General features: G+C 40.9%; 2 protein-coding genes across 11 annotated transcripts in view; one reads left to right on the top strand and one right to left on the bottom strand.

Moving 5' to 3' along the window:
• The window catches only part of GFI1B (growth factor independent 1B transcriptional repressor), a 528,565-nt gene that overhangs the window by 96,367 nt on the left and 412,508 nt on the right, over positions 1-19,690 (bottom strand). The gene's annotated exons all lie outside the window — the stretch shown is intronic.
• Positions 1-19,690, top strand: part of AK8 (adenylate kinase 8) — a 125,163-nt gene that overhangs the window by 17,445 nt on the left and 88,028 nt on the right. For 3 of the 10 annotated variants that reach the window (XR_012155214.1, XR_012155213.1, XM_073313857.1), the window contains exons 1-4: positions 136-471; positions 9,252-9,336; positions 13,652-13,701; positions 16,214-16,324. Coding sequence is in view for 8 of the 10 variants with exons in the window: in XM_073313857.1 (XP_073169958.1) it covers positions 388-471; positions 9,252-9,336; positions 13,652-13,701; positions 16,214-16,324 (330 nt within the window). In the remaining 2 variants the exon portion in view is untranslated. Of the gene's footprint in view, positions 1-119; positions 472-508; positions 1,280-9,251; positions 9,337-13,651; positions 13,702-16,213; positions 16,325-19,690 lie in introns of those variants that run through there. The other 7 variants (XM_073313851.1, XM_073313858.1, XM_073313859.1 and 4 more) reach the window with 7 other exon arrangements.

The raw sequence follows: 19,690 nt of genomic DNA, 5'->3' as shown, positions 1-19,690 counted from the left end.
GGCTGTGTGGGGGAGGGCCGGGGGCACTGGCACGGGCTTGTGTGGGGGGTAGGGGCTGTGGGGGACGGGTCCTGGGGTGGGGATTTGGAAGGCGCGAGGATCTGATTCAGCTTTTCTCTCCCCCGCCACGTCCAGACAGCGAAGGGCTCGTGTCCACGCCCTTGGGTGAGAGGCAGAAGGGGGGGGGGGGAGTCATTGACTCGCCGGGGCACGGACACGCCGGGAGCAGTTGCCGCCCCTTTAAAGGAGTCTGTCGCTGTTTGATGAGGTCACACGCCCCATTCCGAGCCTGGGGAAGGCTCGTGCCGATTCGGGGGCGGGCGAGGCCTCCTGCGTCGCGTGGTGAGAACGTAACCTCCTTAGCGACGAGCGGTTGCTAAGGGTGCGATGGACGCTACCTCCAGGCCGCTCCGTGTGCCCCGGGAGATGGGCATTTATGCGGAAAAGCACGAGCTCTTCCAGCTCCTGCAGGTGAGGGCAGGGGCGGGGAGGCCGCAAGTCCCTTCGCCCGCAGGTTATACTGATGGAATAACAGTGTTCCCCCCAGCCCCGGAGGGGGGACACCTCCCAGTATGCACTGGGGCACCCAAGGGCTTGGGGGTGGGTATGGTGGTGGTTATCAGCAACCAAAGTTCCCAGCGTGCCTTGGGGGGCCCAAGCCAGAGGTGAAGGGAGGGTGGTAACAACTATAGTTCCCAGCATGCACCAGCATTGGTTGGAGGGGAGCCCCCTATAAGGAGGACTGCTCCCAGCATGCATTGGGGTGCCCAGCGCAGGTGGGTGGTGCTTATAATTCCCGGCACTGGTTAGGCTGCACCCAGCATGCAGTGGGTTCTGCCCCATGTGTGGGGGTTTAACAGTTGCTGCCACCGTATGCTGGTATATTGGACATATTGACAATTCCTAGCACGCACTAGGTAACCCTACTCCAGGCCTGGGGTTACCTGATGCAGACTGTTCCTGAGTACCAACATGCCACAGTATATTTGAGGACATGAGGCATAATGACTGTTCCCAGCATGTGGTAGAGTGCTCAGAGGAGGTGTATAAACCATTCCCAGCATACAGTGGGGTACGCTGAGGGTGGGAGAAAGTGTAATGACCATTCCCAGCAGGCAGGTGAGAGCTGTGGGGTGGAGGGGTTCAGCTCCATGAAGAGTGATGCTAGCACTTGCTGGGGTGCATCTGGCAAAAAAGAAGCAATGATTCCTCGGGTACATCAGGGCACCTCTGATATGCAGTTGGGCACTTTTGGTGCAGGCATCACTTACAACACGAGGTATCTGACCATATCTTTCAAGATATATTTATGCCTGTATCTGTAATTTTCACTCCGTGCATCTGAAGAAGTGGGTTTTTTTACCCACGAAAGCTTATGTCCAAATAAATCTGTTAGTCTTTAAGGTATCACCGGACTCCTCATTATCTTTCAAGAGGGAGCACTGTTTATGTCTGCAGCCTGGGGTGTTGTCAAATTAATCATAAGGAAATATGAATCTCTTTGTATCCCCCATGTATTGAGGTTATCGTTATTTATTTAAGCACTATGATTCTTTACTTTTCAAGCACTATCTTGAGTAGTTTGCCACTCTGGAAAACTTAGATGACACAGTCCCTGTCTCAAGGAAATTGGACAAGCTATATGCTAGAAAAACATAATGCACTGGCTATCAACAAGGTTTAATTGCAATCTATAATTCTGTAAAAATGTTGACTGTCTGTGGAAGAAAGGTGTTGAGTCGATCAAATGCAAAGCAGGCCTGATAAGTATTATACTTTGTGGATTGTGATGGAAAGTAGTATGGTAGAATAGTAGTAGGGAAATCTGTATTTAAAAATTATGTGAAGGTACCTGCCCTTTTTGAAACTAGATTAGTGAATTAATGCATAATCTTAATATATGTTGGGGTTTTTTTGGGGGGGGGGGCATTGTCTATTTTGTGCTGTTTCATCAAAAAATTATGCTCTTGTTGTGCCTTTTTATGAATATGTACAACTAATATGAAACCAATAAAAACAGAGTTACAAAGAAGCCTTGTTATTTTAGTAAAGAATGAGATTGACTTCTTAGCCAAAAAGGAGGTTGTGAGTTTCTACAGTCTGTTCCTTAGGTCTAATTTACTTATATTGAGCATTGAAAAGTTTGTTGAGGGATAAGAGTTCTAATATTGTGATGAACATTGTTATAGTTTGTTATAAAAAGTGTCCATAACACATACCAGTGTTAACATTGTTCACATCCTTATTTTGTGCATTAGGAAGATGGTCTCTTCTCAAATCTCACCCCAAAACATACTTTTTCTCCTTTGCATATGCCTTTTTTTCTCTGTCTCTACTATTATTTGTTAGCTCTGTAACTTAATCATGTTATTCTGTGAGAATTTTGAGATCCACTTAGTATGAGCAATGCTGTATAAAATTTGTTCTTTAACATAAAACTTCATTCTGCATGCCAAAGAGAGGTGAAAAACACCAGCATGACCGCACATCACAGAAAATCCTTCTTGGACTGCTAAGAGTGAATCTGGATCTGCTCAGATCACAGCTTTGTTAGCCATCTGAGGGCACAAACACACACCTGTAAATAATAGCCCCAACTCTTCAACATTTATGCATTTACCTAACCTTAAACACGTGAGTAAAATTAAGTTTGTGCATAAGTGATTGGAGCACTGGAGCTTAGAATCATAGAAGTAACAGTCATCAACAGCTCAAAGAACCATGTGTCATCATAACTTCACAAGTTTTCTGGGTTTGTTATTTATAATCTTTAAAGAATCACTGTCAGGTAAACTTAGGTGCCAAATTTGGTTTTGGGGGTTTTTTAAAATAATTTTTTAACAACATAGTATATTTTTTCATGTATTTACACTGTAATACCAATGAAAACAATTTTCTTTCCTGAGATTTAAATATTTTCCTGTGGTGTTTGTTACCCAGATGTTGCAGCATGAGCACTTGCAAGTGAAACTGGTTAGTTTATTTTCATTGTCCAAACAGCATAAAATACAGAAGGTAAACTGCATAAATTGGATAAAATACAAAAGGTAAACAGCATAAATAGTCAGGCAGATATGCTGTAGATTCATTGCCCCTCACACACTCAGTTTATCGAAATGGAACAGGAGATGTGGAATTTATTTGGATAAATGGGGTTTTGGATATGAGTGTAACTGTGGCTCATTATGTTTCCTACCTTTAGTTAGGAAGGTTTTGGATGTGAGGCTTTATTAGGTTAGAAATGAGTTGCACACAGTACTCTGGGAGATAAGGATTAATTGGTGGACGATACCAAGCTTGGAGGGGTTGCAAGTGCTTTGGAGAATAGGATTATAATTAAAAATGATCTGAACAAACTGGAGAAATGGTCTGAAGTAAATAGGATAAAATTCAATAAGGACAAATGCAAAGTACTCCATTTAGGAAGGAACAATCAGTTGCACACATACAAAATGGGAAATGACTGCCTAGGAAGGAGTACTGCACAAAGGGATCTGGGGGTCATAGTGGACCACAAGCTAAATATAAGTCAACAGTGTAATGCTGTTGCAAAAAAAGTGAACATAACTCTAGGATGTATTAGCAGGAGTGTCGTAAGCAAGACACGAGAAATAATTCTTCTGCTCTACTCTGTGCTGATTAGGCCTCAACTGAAGTATTGTGTCCATTCTGGACGCCACATTTCAGGAAAAATGTGGACAAATTGGAGAAAGTCCAGAGAAGAGCAACAAAAATGATGAAAGGTCTAGAAAACATGACCTATGAGGGAAGATTGAAAAAAATGGGTTTGTTTAGTCTGGAAAAGAGAAGACTGAAAGGGGACATAACAGTTTTAAAGTACATAAAAGATTGTTACAAAGAGGAGAGAGAGGAATTGTTCTTCTTAACCTCTAAGGATAGGACAAGCTGCAATTTAAGTCCATTGGTTCAAGGGAGGTTTAGGTTGGACATTAGGAAAAACTTCTAACTGTCAGGGTGGTTAAGCATTGGAATAAATTGCCTAGGGAGGTTGTGGAATCTCCAACATTGGAGATTTTTAAGAGCAGGTTAGATGAACACCTGTCAGGGATGGTCTAGATAATATTTAATCCTGCCATGAGTGCAGGACACTGGACTAGTTGACCACTTGAGGTCCCTTCCAGTCCTATGAGTCTGTGATAAATTCCCATCATGCAACTTCCTCCATCCCATAATACCATCCCTATGGCATAATTTTCAGACCTTTTGTTAAAATCCCACAAACCTGCATGGCAATTGTCGCTGCCTGCTATCTCTGACAGAAGCGTGGAGCCCGCACAGCTCTGCCCTGTTGTCATGAACATTGCAAACACAGGACATGCGATCCTCAGGTAATTGAGGAGCCGCACAAAGTACCGCAACAGTGGGGGACAGGATGATTTCTTTGAGGAGGGACTGCTGAGGGGCACAGCAAAACCAATTAAAGGTTGATGGTGTTCACAGAGCAGCTGCAAGAGGTGGATCACTGCTTCTGGGTCAGAGAAATGAGCACTGAATGGTGGGATTGCATCGCAATGCCTGTTGGGGATGACGAGCAGTGGCTGCAGAACTTTCAGATGCAAAATGCCACATTCCTGGATCTGTCTGCCGAGCTCACACCAGCTCTCCAGAGCCTGGACACCAGAATGAGAGCTGCATTGATAGTTGAGAAGCAAGTGGTGATTGCAATGTGCATGCTTGCAACACTGGATTGCTACCGCTTAGTGGGAAATAATTTTTGAGTTGGTTAATTGGCTAAGCAGGACTGAGATTCTCAGCAGTATGCACGACATCGTGGATGGATTTGCAGCTATGGGATTTCCAAACTGCAGTGGGGTGATAGATGGCTTGCATATCCATATTTTGACCCCATCTCACCTTGCAACACAGTACATCAGTAAAAGGGCTACTTTTCTATGGTTATCCAAGCATTGTGAGTCACTGGGGTCACTTCACTGATATCAGTAGGGGCTGGTCAGGGAAGGTGCATGACACTTGTATCTTTAAGAACACAGGACTGTTCAGAAAGCTGCAAGCAGGAACATTCTTTCTTGATTGGCAGATTATTACCATTTGTGGTGATGAAATGCCAATAGTGATCCCGAGGAACCTGGTTCATGGAGCCTTACACTAGCCAGCTTGACACTTCCAAGGAAAGATTCAACTACCAGCTCAGCAGGTGCAGAATGACAATTGAATGTGTTTTTGGTGGATTGAAGGGACACTGGTGATGTTTACTCACTAAATTAGCTCTCAGTGAGAAAAATATCCCAATGTTATAGCTGCCTGTTTGTCCTGCATAATATCTGTGAGGCAAAGGGGGAAGGCAGAGGTGGAGCATCTGTCCGCTGACTTTGAACTGCCAGACACCAGGTCTATAAAAGAGCTCAATAGGGAGCTACGCAGCTGAAGGAGGCCTTGAAAGAGCATTTTAACAGTCAGCAATGTTAATATGTTGTGCTGGACTATGCTGTGCCTGGCCCTGACGTTTTGGGGGGTGTTTGCAATTGTAGAGTACATTTATGAATATCACACTGGTTACTGGACTTTTATAATGATTACAGTGTGTTTTGCACTGAACCTATGAATTCTGTGATCCTGTTCAACTATAATTTAATGTGTGCTTTCGATAGCACTAGGTATTCTGCTGTATATGTTATGAAGTAAGATAAATTAATTTCCAAAAAATAAAAATGTATTGTGTAACAAAAACAGTGCAAAGAGTAATGTGCAGTTAAAAAGCAGACTTATAAAATAAATAAACAGAACAGAGCTTTAAAATTAGGACATGAATGTTTTCTAGCAATTTCAGTTCATTTCTGCCAAACATACATCAACCATGGTTCTCACAGATCAGTATGTGTGAAGCTGTGGTTTTTGTTATTGTCTCCTGGCACGGAGTGGTAATGATAGGGATATAGCCCATGATGCCATGTGGGGCGTAGGGAGCAGGTGAAATGGAGTTCTCCACTGATTGCAAGGGGAGGCGAGCACTTGACTGTTGGACCTGTAGGACAACAGGAGTCTGCAGCATTTGCATTTGCTGCCTGAGATGCCCTTTTATACCCTGGGGCATCTCCCTCTCCTTTTCCTGCTGGATCTCCTAGGCCTTTCTCCTGTCTGCTCTTTCCTTCTCCAGGCTGACTTCTATATTCACCCACCAAACCCTCTGCTTGTGGTCCAAGACAGCAGTGGCCTGCAGGATCTCACTGAACATGTCCTCCCAAGTCTGCTTCTTTCTTCTCATCAGGGTCAGGCATTCTGTGGGTGTGAATGGGGCACCCTTCAAGGCTGCAATGGCAGCAGCTATGGATAAAACAGACAGGTGTATCGTGTTTACAGTCACAAAGGAAAGCAAAAGATAAATTTCAGAACTCCTTTCCCCTATTCCCATAAAAGTTTTAAATCAGATATGCTTCAATCAAGACACCTCAGCTTTGGTGCACCTCTGTACAACACCACTGTCTAGCTGGAGCCATAGTGAGTCTGGCTTGCTGAGGGTGAGGAGAGAGTAGGGTGAAGAGTGAGTTGTCTGGTTAAGTAAACCAAAAAAAATCTGGCCCCTATTTCTGTGGGTACGAGTACAGGGCAATGGCACTGCATACTGGTGCTGTATTCCACAGGCAGTGTGATTTTAGCTGTTATCTCACTTCTGAGGCTAACAAAGGCACAGAGAGCACAGCAACTGTTGGTGTCCTGAAGCTGCCCAGGCCCTTATCCTGCTAGCTTGTTTACCCCAGTGGTGCCTGCTGAAGTCGTTGCAGAGTGGTGTAGGAAAGTGTCCTACTGAGGAGGGAGAAATACAGCAACCTTTCCTCATATCCTTTGGGAAAGGATTTGTACTTCCATGGAAGTTTCATTGATATCCCTCAGAAGTGTATAAGGGACATCCCTGTATACATAAACTAATCAGCATTCCACCCCACCCAATAATACAAGGGAATGAAAAGCAGATAACTCTACCTCTGTTTGTTGTACCTCTGTGTCTTTTTGTACGAGTGAAACAGTGAAAAGCAGATGCCTGTGTCCTGCTAACTTGGGTTCGTGCTGGGTACCATCTTCACATTTAAACTTTTTATGGGAGAATACATGCATGTGCTTATCCTGGTCTCTTCCCCTGGATTGGGCTTGGCTGGCAGGACTGGTTAGACTGTGGTAGAGTCTTGAATAGATCTTGGCTCACTCATAGCTGGACTCCCCCCACCATGGGACCCCCGCCCCCCTTGTTCACAGCCTTGGTCTCGGACTCCACTGAGGAACCCAGGGTGCTCTGCAGGGTGCTGGTGGGGTCTCCGCCAGGTATGGCATGCTGCTCCCTGTAAAACTAGCAGCAGGTCTGAAGCTCTGCACCAGGTTGAGTGTTGGCCTCCCCGGCCTTATGAGATGCCTGCTGCAGTTCCTTCACCTCTTCATGTCACTGCTGCTGATCCTTGTCATACCCTTTCGCTTTCGTCCCCTGTGCAATCTTTCTGTAGATGACCATGTTTCTACGAGTGGTTTCTAGCTGTGATTGCATAGCCTCTTCTCTCCGGAGGCCCAGGAGATCCAGTACCTCCTGGATACTGGAGGCCAGGAGCATGTCTATAACATATCGCCAGCAGGATCGGTTGGAAAGTTGCACACAACAAGGGAGAGCTGCTAGGTGTGTTCACCAAGCTGGCAGTCAGGAAATGGCATTTAAAAAATACGCAGAGATCAGGGGGTAGGGATTGGCTTCTGGTCTCCATGACCTGGGCAGTGGAGTTCACAATTGTGATCAGAGTGATCACTGTCAGGCATTGTACAACACCTGCTGGGGGAGTGGTAAGGTTGACATATGTCACTCAATGTCTACTTTGCATTGTGTTGACCATGGTACATCAACCATGAATCAATGCCATTTGGGGAGGTGGTGTTACTGCTTCTCAAGAATGGGGTGCTTACATCAGCGGGAGACACATTTGAGTGTAGACACATGAATAAATAGTTGACATAAGGCAACTTATGTCAAACTAACTTTGTAGGGTAGACCAGTCCTTAGGCATCACAGAAAATGGAAGGAGGTTTTATTGAGTTAGGTCCTATATTCCTAAAGGCTAACCTCCAGAGCGTTGCGTCCGACAAAGTAGGTATTCACCCACAAAAGCTTATGCTCCAATACGTCTGTTAGTCTATAAGGTGCCACAGGACTCTTTGCCGCTTCTCCAGAGCGTTGTTGCCTGCTACCAGAAATAATATGCACCACCTTATTATGATAAAATTCCAGCACTGAAAAAGCTAAGGAGTAATATTAGAGACATTTTTCACATGTAGGTTATGGACTTATCTGCTGTGATGGAGTGCTGGGTAGTTACAGTAAGAGTGTCTGAAAGTTAGGATTCCTGGATATTATTCCAAAGTCAGTGCAAAGATATCCATTGATTTCAGTGGGAATTGGATCAGATCCTATATGAACCTGAGAAATGGAAACGTGACAAGGTTGTGGGCATGGTGGAAAGAAGTTTGTGCTCTTTTTTTTTTTTTTTTGGTTCTTTATGAAGTATGAAGAAGACTTGAAAACAATATTTTTTTTAAGGCAGGGTTTTTTACAACAGAAATTCAGGTCTTGTCTACCCTTGAAGCCTGTAGGCTACCGGAGAACTAATAGGATTATGACCAAAAGAGGATGGGGAAACTGATCAAGAGGGAAAGTTATTTTTATTTACACTAGTCACAATTCCTTATTTTTTAATTTGTTTGTGTTAACACTGACTTGATTTGGCTGAGAAACGTTTGGGACAAAGGATGTCTTTAAGATTCACCATCCTGCCCTTTCAATGAAGGTCTGAGAGAGCTGACAATCCACATTTCTATGTTCTCCAAGAAGCCTTTCAGCAAGAACAGGGAAGACCATATGTGAAATTCTTGATACTTTTAGGGTAAATCAAGTAAGGGGGGGGAGTTTATAAATAAAATAAATAACAGCCCCCAAATCTTTCAGGCCTTCTTGCTGCACCATAAACAATAAAAGGTCCACACATCCATTTATTTTCCTTTGCAAATCGTCTTTGAACCGCTATGTACTTAGTCTGTCCCTCTCTAAAATGGGCTTCATATTTCCCTACCTCACAGGAACTTATGAAGATGAATGAATATCAATCTCTGAGGTCCTCATATGAAAGATTGCTATAGAAATGCAAAGTATCATCATCATCATCATTATTATTGTTATTTATTTATTATTATTACTACGGCTGTGTTAAATTTCCTGCTGAGTCTGTCCTATTTACTTTCAGAACATGCTTGAAGGGTTGTTAATCCATAAACCTGATGAGCCCATCCAGTATATGATAAGCCACTTAAAGCAAGACAATGATCATGGTAAGTGAAAATGAGAGACCATATGTAGTTCAACTCGTGATTTATAAACCATTGTTGTGAAACTCTACTTCAGTTGGTAAATGGTGGATAAAAGTTTTCAGCCTGTGTCTCAAATTTTTTTAAGCAATTTGGAATAGTTATTGGTAAGATGTTTTTAATTTCTTTTCTAGTGGATAATCAAATAAAAATGCACTTTAACTGTTATAAAAATGAAATCCTCTAAGGGAATAACAAAGAGTTCTAGTGTATCAATTATTAATGCTTTCTGTGCCCCATCTGATATTTTCTGTTGTCTTTAAACTCGCTAATTACCCCTTTTGTCAGGTGTAAAATTGGTTTCCCATTCTACCTGGGCTGGCAGCTTCTCTGTTTTTTTGAGTACTTAGTTACTTGCTACTGTTAATGAGTTCCACAGCTCAGTGGCATCTCAGATGAAGGAACAGCAAGCATGCCTACCCATGTGTATAACAAAACCTGATAAATTGAATAGGAAGTATGTATTCTGCACAATAAAAGCATGTACACTCAATCAAATTATTTGATTTACAAACTGTTCACCCTTAGGCAGATTATATTTGGAGATGCACAACTGAACTATAATTTTTGTTCTGCATGAGCTGTCAGGAATAGCTGGTATCACGTTGCTTTGATGTTTCTTTAAAACCATAGTAAACCATTATGAAAGTTCTGCTACAGCATCAATGAAATCATTATCACAAGAGATGCTAAGAGCTCTTTCTCCTTCGTGATCAGATGGCTGTCAACTGAAATGCGGCTAAATAGCAAAAATCAAATCCTGCAAATTGTGTCCAGCCTGTTCTGATGTGGGCAGCATGAGAAATCTGATCTGTTTTACAGCCCCGTTGAAAGTATACAGATGAGGAGTTTCATGAGATTTTATAGAATGCTGATAAATCTCCATCACACTGAGCTAAGGCTTGTTCTTTAACCCCACAGTATTATTTGAACAGAATCAAGCAGGTTGCCATTCATAACTTCAGTAAAACAAGAGACTAAAGAATGAACCACAACAATTGTTTGTCAAATGAAAAACTGCTATCTGTTTGTGGTTTGAAAGAATCTATTAAGATGTGGAAGGAACTCCAATTAAAATTAAAGCCTAAATGTTGTTTTAAAAGTAAATTTTATGGAAAACAATGTAAGAGAAATCTGTAGTAGAGATTATATTTACTTTTTGATCATGGTGGAAGGTGCTGACTCTTTAGAAGAAAAAACCCTTATCAGAGCCATCAGTAAAGTGATGAATTTTCATGAGCTTGCCTAGCTAAACAGGTTTAGCCCCAGAGAAATTTTCAAACAGAGATGTGGGAAAAAGGTATTGCAGCTACCCCAGGTGTAAAGTTAGAAAATCTATTTAATTAACAACAGTATCTAAAGCACTCTTAAAAAAATACAAACAAACCCAATGATTATAACTTACAACAATCCTGATGAAGCTTTTAGGTCAAATCTTACGTGACTGGGCTCTCGTACTCAAGGCCATGTGTTAGTGTTCTTTCATGTGATTGTTCTAAAAAGTGAGAGCGGTGTGATGACTAAGCTATTTTTTAATGCAAAGATGTCTGTTTTGTACACTTTATCTGGGTTTGTGCTAATAAAAGGTTTCCAGAATCCAAGTAACATTTTTTTTGGTGAGTACTTCCTATATAACCATGCCCATGATGAAATGTTACAAAATTCTGGAAAAATGTTAGTCTTGTACTGTATGCTTCTCCGGTTCAACAGAGGAGTTGCCTTACATGTTAAGTTATTTTTTTTGCATTAATATTAATCACCGAATCATTTGGACTTGACGGGACCCCTACCGAGTCCAACCCATCCTTTTGCATTGTGCCAGGAATAATTCAATTCCATCTAAAACTGAATGCTAAATGTTAAGACTGCTTGGAAAAGTAAATTCTGTAACATCTCAAGACTCAACGTTGAGATGTGGTTTATTACCAAAGAAAAAGGTGTTGGGCAGATTTCTCAGTGTTCATTTAGTTGCCTGTGTGGACCTCAAGCATTTAATATTAACTGTGTGCTGATTTGAGGGGTTAAACATTACATACAGTGAGTGAAGCTCTGGTTGTGCCCTTGTGTCATATGTTTAGGGGAAAATGCCTTAGAAGATTCTTACAAGTGTGCAAATGAGTAAATCAGTGCATTACACTGCCTCATCTGCTGCCAGCCACTAAGCAGAGAGAAAACCAGATTTAGTACAAAGTGAGCATTTACAGTAGCCCTGGGCAATATTAAAGCATGATATGGTGTATATAATGGTACGTTTCGTTTTTCATCAAACGTTTGTCCAAGAAAGTTGTGTATTAAAGCTTCAATACCTAAGGGTTTTCTTGTGAATTTTAAATCATGCTCCTAGTTAAACCTCAAAAGGATCTGTGGATGGAAAGGTTTTTTGATTTTCTTTGAAGTGGTTTGAAGAAGTTGATTAGTGTTGGCACCCGAGCACTCTTTTATGACGCTGTTTATAAATAATTCCTCAGTACCGGGCTGAGTTTCAAGGTGTTAGATTTTAAGAAACTAGGATTTAATCACATTACATTTGAAAGAAATTAGGTGATAAAAACAGCTGATGTATCCTTTTAAAGTATTTTTCGACATTGTGTACTAGTTCTGTTGCGCTTGCAAGAACCAATACAGGGGGAGTTTTCCTTAAACCTTCCCAGTCAAATAACTTTGTAAAGATTAAGCTGTAATTTGGGTTCTATGAATGTTTAAAAATTGCACCTGCCCAACTGCTCCTACGTGTTTGGAAGGTCCTCATAAAAATACATTTCCCATTCTTTCCTGTCTGCTGAGATCAGAGAGTATATATTCCTTTTGGTTGTCATGACCTGGGGAGGTTTTTGGCTGGATAGATACCCTAACTCATCTTCTTTGACCCATACTACTGCCAATAAATACCTATCAGTCACTGTTTTCAAGCCTGATTCCTTCTCTCCCCGCAATGGAAAGTGGAGAGGAAAAACCCAAGGTGTTAATGTAGCATGACGATTCAAGGGATCACAGCCCAAAATGCATGCGTGCAAAAAAAGCCTCAAATCTTTCTCAAGCAATATTTCCCTTTCTCCTTGTTTTTTCACACTGCTGATCCTTCCCTACATCACCGTAGAATGAGAATAATCATTGTGTTGTCTATATGATAGTAAATTTCTTGGGACAGGGGCCTTATTCAGTTTTTTTATTCTTTAGGTTGCCTTGTACAGCTGTGGCACTATACGAATAATAAAACTGGAACTAATAAATACTAAAAGAGATGAGACAGGAATTTGTGTGCTAAGGGAAAAGAGGTTGCTGCCATGGCAAGTAACTCTTTTTCCTTCCTTCCCTCTTGCATCCCCTCCGTATGGAAGGGAGACTGACATGCAGCAGATAAACACAAAGGGAGAAAAAAATGGAACTTAATGCTGACTAGAGAAATTGAGGGCATTTAAATGGATAGAGGAGAAATGTGGAGTAGCCCATTTTCTCCCGTGATTATGAAAAGTTTTAGTGTCCCACAGGTAATCTGAAAAATGTTCCGTATACATTTTTTTTCTATTTCTACCCATGAGGTAGCTATCCTCAATAGCAAGGAAAAGTGCCCATTTTGCAATGTATAAACCTTCCTGATCCATGACATAAACTGTCTAGAGAAAGGTGTGAGTTGAAATTATATTACTCGTGTTTCATTTTCTAAAAATGAAAAGGAAATGCATTATTAGTACAAAGTAGTAAAATAAGAAACTATACACTTTGAAATTTTCCATCATACTGCAGATACAAAATTAAAATACTTTACTGTAAGATGCATCAGATCAAAACCATTTAACCATTGGCCTGCTAAACCCTGGGTTGTGAGTTCAATCCTTGAGGGGGCCATTTAGGGATCTGGGGCAAAAAAAATTGGGGATTGGTCCTGCTTTGAGCAGGGGGTTGGACTAGATGATCTCCTGAGGTCCCTTCCAACTCTGATATTCTATGTTGGGAATAAAAAGAAAAGTTAGAAAAATAAGTATTCAGTATTTATGCCCTGTTTATGTGAGTTACAAATAAGCTACCTGTGCTTAAAGCTAGATATGTGCTAAGTGCCTGGCCAAATCAGAGTCTTAAACGTGTTAACTATGGAAATTAATTAAGACATAGCCATGACTAGTTTGGTCCCCCAATCCTGCAGTCCTTACTCAAGCAGGACTCCCAGTGAAATAACTGTATTACAATATAATTACATATGTTGTATATTATGTAATATGGAGAAACAATAAAGGTGTCTTGCCTTTCTGTATTTTGACATTCATGTATATTTATTCTATAGTTCCAAGAATTTGTATACTTGGTCCACCCGCCTCTGGAAAAACCACTATTGTAAGTATATTACCTTAAGTGTTATAAAACTGCACTGCCATATATTTGCAAATAAGAACTTGTTCTTCAGTTATGCTAGAATAACTATGTATTTAGAAGTCAAAAGTCTTGTGACTATAGAATAAAAATAACTTTTATTCCTGTTTTGTGGGCTTTTGTGTGCCATAGTTTTGGCCTGTGCCTAGATACCACAGTGATAGACTGACTAGATTAGATTAGACAGAAGCACAGGCACCTCAGAACAGGGGAACTGAAAAAATGTGAGAAACGAGCGGTGTCTACACAAAACAACCTAGCAAGCCTATTACATTTATGGATTTGAGACATTTAGGTTCAAATTTTCGGAAGTGTTTTCTAAGTTTTGGGTGTACAACTTTAGATGTTTTGGGCTTGATTTTCAGAGGTGCTGGTCATACACAGCTCCCAATTAAGTTGGAGTTCTGGGTGCTTGGCACTTCTGAAAATCAGGCTTGAGGGGTACGATTTTCATAGTGCCTATGTGACTTAGGAGCACAGATACTATTAAAGTTAGTGTTTCTTAATCACCTGGGCACTTCTGAAAATTCTACCCTGAGTGTCTAAAGTTGGGCACTCAAACTTAGAGGCCACTTTTGAAAGTGTGATTCTTAGTGTACTGTTGTGTGTGTGTGTGTGGTGGGTGGGAGGGGAGGGGAAGGAGGGAGTTGAGCCACACAGAATTTAAAATGTGTTAATTGTCACAACTGCTTTTGACTTAAAAGTTTTACAGTTTACAGGACTACAGTATAACAGTGTATTTTCCAAAAAAAAAAAAAATTATGGCTTTTTATCTTTTAAGAATTAATATCCATTTTTATTTTTATTTTTTAGAAACTTTTTTCAGATGCAGTTAAGACTTGTCAAAGAAATGGTCTTTGTACAACTAGCACCTTTCTCAACAGCTTCCATTCTCTGTGTGTATTTAAAATCACATTTGCAAATTTCAGGGACAAAAATAAGTTTCTACCGTTTTTTGTTTTTTGGTTTTTTTTCCTCTCCTTTTGGCAGTGCAGAAACAGTGCAGTTGTGAGATAGGGAGCTGGATTCTGATCTGGTTTGTGCATCATTGAGAAAATGGTTAGCTGGTTCAGCAGCAGGGCCAATATTACTCTCATTTACGCTGGTACAACTCCATTGAAAACGATGAGGTTGCACTGGTGTTTATTTTCCGTGTAACATAAATATATATTTCCATTATGTGGCAGGGTACTGGTATCTTCCCTTGACAAGATGATAAGACTTTATGGAATTCCCAGCCAAAAAAACTTTGTGAAAATGGTGTTAAACTTGTAAATACACATTAAAAATGTAAAAAGGGGAGGAAACAAACTTTAAAAGAACTGTGGAATTTCAAAGAAAACATTGAAAAGCTAGGAAATTAAGTTAAATTAAAAATTTTAGACAATACTATGTAATTAGAGAATTAAAGTACCATACGTTATCTATATTCTGTCCTGATATCCCCGCCATCCAGTGCACCCTACTTGAAAGATAGGTACTTGATCGACAAGTATTGTTGTATATTACAGCCAGCTGCCCTATTCAACCCGACATATAGCTTCGTGGTTGGCCCCTGACCTCTCGTGTCTGGGAGACATCTTAAATCCTATGTAGTCAGTGGGAGTTGGAGATGCTCAGTACTTCTCAGGTTCAGTCTTATAATTTGGTGGTTCATCCATAGAGTTTAAGAAATCTGTAACTCCAGACACCTTTACAAAATTCCCCCCTGGACTGATATACCATGGTTTACATAGTTGAGTTTCAAGTGTGTTTAGGAAACTATATTGGGAAAGTGAGGAAGAGGTTAAGTGAGTCATTCAGGCCTTGTCCAAAATGTGCTGAAGTCAGTGGAAATACTCTTTGATTTCAGTGGGCCTTGGATTGGAACCTTTGTGCTTATGACTTGTAAAAGGTAAGTATTTGGTGTTGCCATGTTGTGAATGGAGGACCGTCTGTGACCATGGAGTGGGTGGGTATTGCACAGATTATGCTGAGTATGATCACAGTGTAATGGGAGTATTTGGCTCATTATTCAATGTCTATCTAAGGTATTAGAAACCTATTCAATTACTTTCTAAGCCAGGAAAGATGTCATACAGGCATAAGGTTGTGTCATTAATTTGGATGGAGGGTTAGGGGCATGGATACAGAGTTAAGGTTGTTTTTGTGTTTCTTAACAATGCATATTCATATTTGTCTGCTTTTTTAAGTTTTACCTTAAAATCAGTTTTTCCTGGCTGTTCAATATATATGGTTTTGAAAACTTCAGCATTCTTTTATTTCCCCTTAATTTACTGATAAGTATTCACAACCTTAATTACATATTAACAAAGCATCTGTTCTGCAATGTGAGTACTTATTAAGCTTAGAATTACGGATTATTTGTCTAAATTGGAGGCTAGGAAAATACTGACTTGTTTTGCTTTCTGTGGGGCTTCTGAAAACATATTTTATTTTCTTTGCACCCATCTCCCCCTGCCCCTTCTTTCCCCAGGCAACATGGCTTTGTAAACAATTGAATACCCCTTGTATCACTCAGGAGACTTTATTGGAAGAAACATTAGAGCTGACAAAAGAAGTAACGGCATTTCAAGAGAGAGGACAGGTATGTAGGGAGAGGTAATGGTACCAGCTCAGTGCGCTACGGAAGACAAATTATATGACACTGCCATGATTTCAAATGGTGGACAACTTGATCAGATTAAAGTATATAGTTTTGCATCAATGGTGGTTTGAACATGGGTGTACGAATTCGTAGGTGCAGGGGTTTCCATAGAGACAAAATAATCTTTTTGCTGCATATGATAATATGAACAGAGATAAAAATATGCTATGACACAGACAGGGATGGGAGAGACAGGGATTGGCAATGATTGAAAACCTTAACATTAGATTCTTATTAGATACTAGATATACATTTCTGGGTATGCACAGTACTGTTTAAAGAGTTATACGGTTTCACAAGAGAGACCCTGTTCTGTTTTAGCATGTTTGATGATCTCCATTAAGTAAGCACTATTCTCTGGGGTCTGTTTCAGTACAAAATACTTCCAGAAGATATGTTCATGGAGACCAAACACTTCGATGTGACAGAGCTACTTAGCTATGTAGGGTTGATTTTTCTGTAGCATGACACAAATAATGTACTTGGTGCACTAATTTAGAGTAGTGTGCCAATCTAGTCATTTGGTGAGTGCAAACCCAAGAGGCACTCAGGCTGAGGAGGCAGCAGCAGGGTTAGGAGGACTTTTAGAGTATGTGTGTACTGCAGTGTAAGCCCAGGGTTTGAACTCAGGCTCAAGACTAACACCCCTTCCATCTAAACACAAATCATGCTCACCCAGGGCTCAGACCCAGGGTCCCAGGACTCGATGAGGGTGGAACCTCTGAGTCGGGACCCAGGTTTCTAGCCCTATTGCTTTGTAGTGAAGATGCAGCTACACTGGACTCACACTCTCAGAGTCCACCAAAAGTATTCCACAATCCCAAGTGCCGACTTTCTTTGTCCTCTGTACAGTCAAGTTTGGTGGACAATGAAGTTTTCCCACACTGCACCTGAACAAAGGGCTAGAGTGGCCACATTTTGGGAAGCCATTAGGAAGTCTGGGATATGGGTGGTTGGACTCAAGTCCACATAATGCCATGTAGATGCTGGGGTCCCACATTGGGACCCAGGGTTCAACAGTTCCTAAACTGGGGTTACAGTTGAATGTAGATGCTGAAGCCCTTGGTTAACAAACCCAGGATCTGGTAGGTTAACCAACTCAAGTTCTACTAATCTGGGGTTTACATAGCAGTGTAGACATACCCAGTTCCTAGGCTGGCCAAATTTAAATGCTCCAACCAACCGTCAGAAGAGCATTTGTTTCACTACTCTCTCTGAATTTATTAATCCTTCCACCCCACATCTATGGCCCAGTACTCTGGAGCCATTCTTTCCCCGTCCCTAACATCTCATGGAAGATTTTTTGAAATAAGTTGTTCAGTGAGCATTTTTGCCAGTTGACTTGAGGTATGGTATTGACATGAGAGTTACTTGCCTTGTAGGTCAGTGAAGTAAGACGTACAGCAGTGGTTCTCAAAGCCGGTCCGCTGCTTGTTCAGGGAAAGCTCATGGCGAGCCAAGGCTGGTTTGTTTACCTGCCACGTCCGCAGGTTCGGCCGATTGCGGCTCCCACTGGCCACGGTTCACCACTCCAGGCCAATGGGGGCTGCGGGAAGGGCGGCCAGCACGTCCCTTGATCCGCGCCGCTTCCCGCAGCTAGTGAAGATAGAAGAAAATGAAATGGGGGAAGGATGTCCTGAATAAATCGGGTCAGCACCCTCTTTACCCTCCCTGCCACAAAAAAATAAAAATAAACCCCTGTATTTATTACATTGAATCAAAGAGTAAGGTTTGGAGATGCCTCGAGTAGCACTCCTGGTCTGAAGATTTGTGAGGAAAAAGTCCATCAAAATCACTGAGACTACCTCCAAAACGTCTGCTTTTGAATGGGATGGAATAGGTTGGTATAAAAATGGCTTTTATTGAGAAAGTGAACTTTAATAATTTGAGTGAAGGGTTTTTTTAAAGATTATTTTACTAGATTCATGAAACTCAATTCAGAGAGGGGGAAATTTAAAACAAAAATTCCCTTTGGTTTAATTACTGTAATTATTAACATATCTCAGACTGAAGAGAAGCACTTTCAAGGGTGTCCTTTTGGGCTTACTTGATTTAAAAACACTGATGGTGTAGAAGATTAAAGCCAAAGATATCAGGGCTAATCAAGTGGCAAAGAGCATCTGAGAGCTGAAATCGGTGGTGTTTTTGTGTTGTGCTGTTTACACCTTTGTTTGTAGGATGTTAGCTACTAGAGGGATGACTTTCATAAATAATTTTTCCAATTCCCTTGCATGATTTTGTCTTTTCATGTATGACTGTTATGACTAAGGATGAAATTCTGGCTCTATGGAAGTCAGTGGGAGCTTGGCCACTGATTTAATTGTGCCCAGGATTTCCCCCTCAAAGATTTTTTTTTTTCCTCCTTGCTCACTCCTTCTGTCCATGATCTAAACCCACTTTTGGCATAAGTGGCCATAATTCCAGTGGTGAATTTGATGCCATATGCACACTTTGCACCCATTAGCACTAAGAGGAAAAGGGTGAGTATGCAGAGACTAGAATACAGAACGCAATATACATATAGCTCAATATACAACTGGGCACTAAAGAACTGCAAACTTCTCCAAAGCAGTTTAATAAATGAAATGAGCTTATGTTTTGTAAAGTCCATCTTGAAGATCATCCATTGCAGTTTAATTTATTTAGATGATCATTTTACTTCGTGTGTATGAGATAACCAGGGCTGAATTAGCCCAAAGGCCAAAAAGCTCAGGCATTCATTAACTTAGTATACCTATGTATTGTTACTAGAGCTGGGCATGTACTGCAAAACAATTTCCACAAATATTTATTCAAACTTTTTGATTAGTTCACTTTGGCCCCATTTGCTTCCTGTGAAAATTTGAGCATTTGAGTTTTACTGGCCCAGAGGTTTATGGAATGGGGATTTTAAATGTATGATTATTCTCAGAAACTGAATTTTTAAATTTGCACATGCAAGCATTCACTAACCCATGGTCTAGCACTGACTAATGAGCTCAAATAGTGACAGCCAGCTGTCATCAATATACATTTACAAATATTCAAAGAAGAAGTCAGATATTTTTGAATACTGGATAAATTTGAGGGAATCATGATCTGCTAACAAATATTCCATGAACGGAAGTAGAGGGTCCATTTTTAGATAAATTATTGCAAATTATTTCCTCATCTCTAGTTATGGCAATGTTAATACAGTAGAAACCACCTTCAAGTTATTCCTCTAGTGAAGTGTAATGATTAAGTATTTAAAGATTTACTTATTTTGTCAACTGGCTAAAACAAGAAATTGAAACAACTATAGGTGTTAGGGGCTTGTGTGGAAAG

Source organism: Lepidochelys kempii, chromosome 16, assembly GCF_965140265.1.
Source record: "Lepidochelys kempii isolate rLepKem1 chromosome 16, rLepKem1.hap2, whole genome shotgun sequence".
In the NCBI taxonomy this organism is placed as follows: domain Eukaryota; kingdom Metazoa; phylum Chordata; order Testudines; family Cheloniidae; genus Lepidochelys; species Lepidochelys kempii.
Note: the sequence above shows the minus strand (reverse complement) of the source record. Positions and strands in the feature narration are given on the sequence as shown.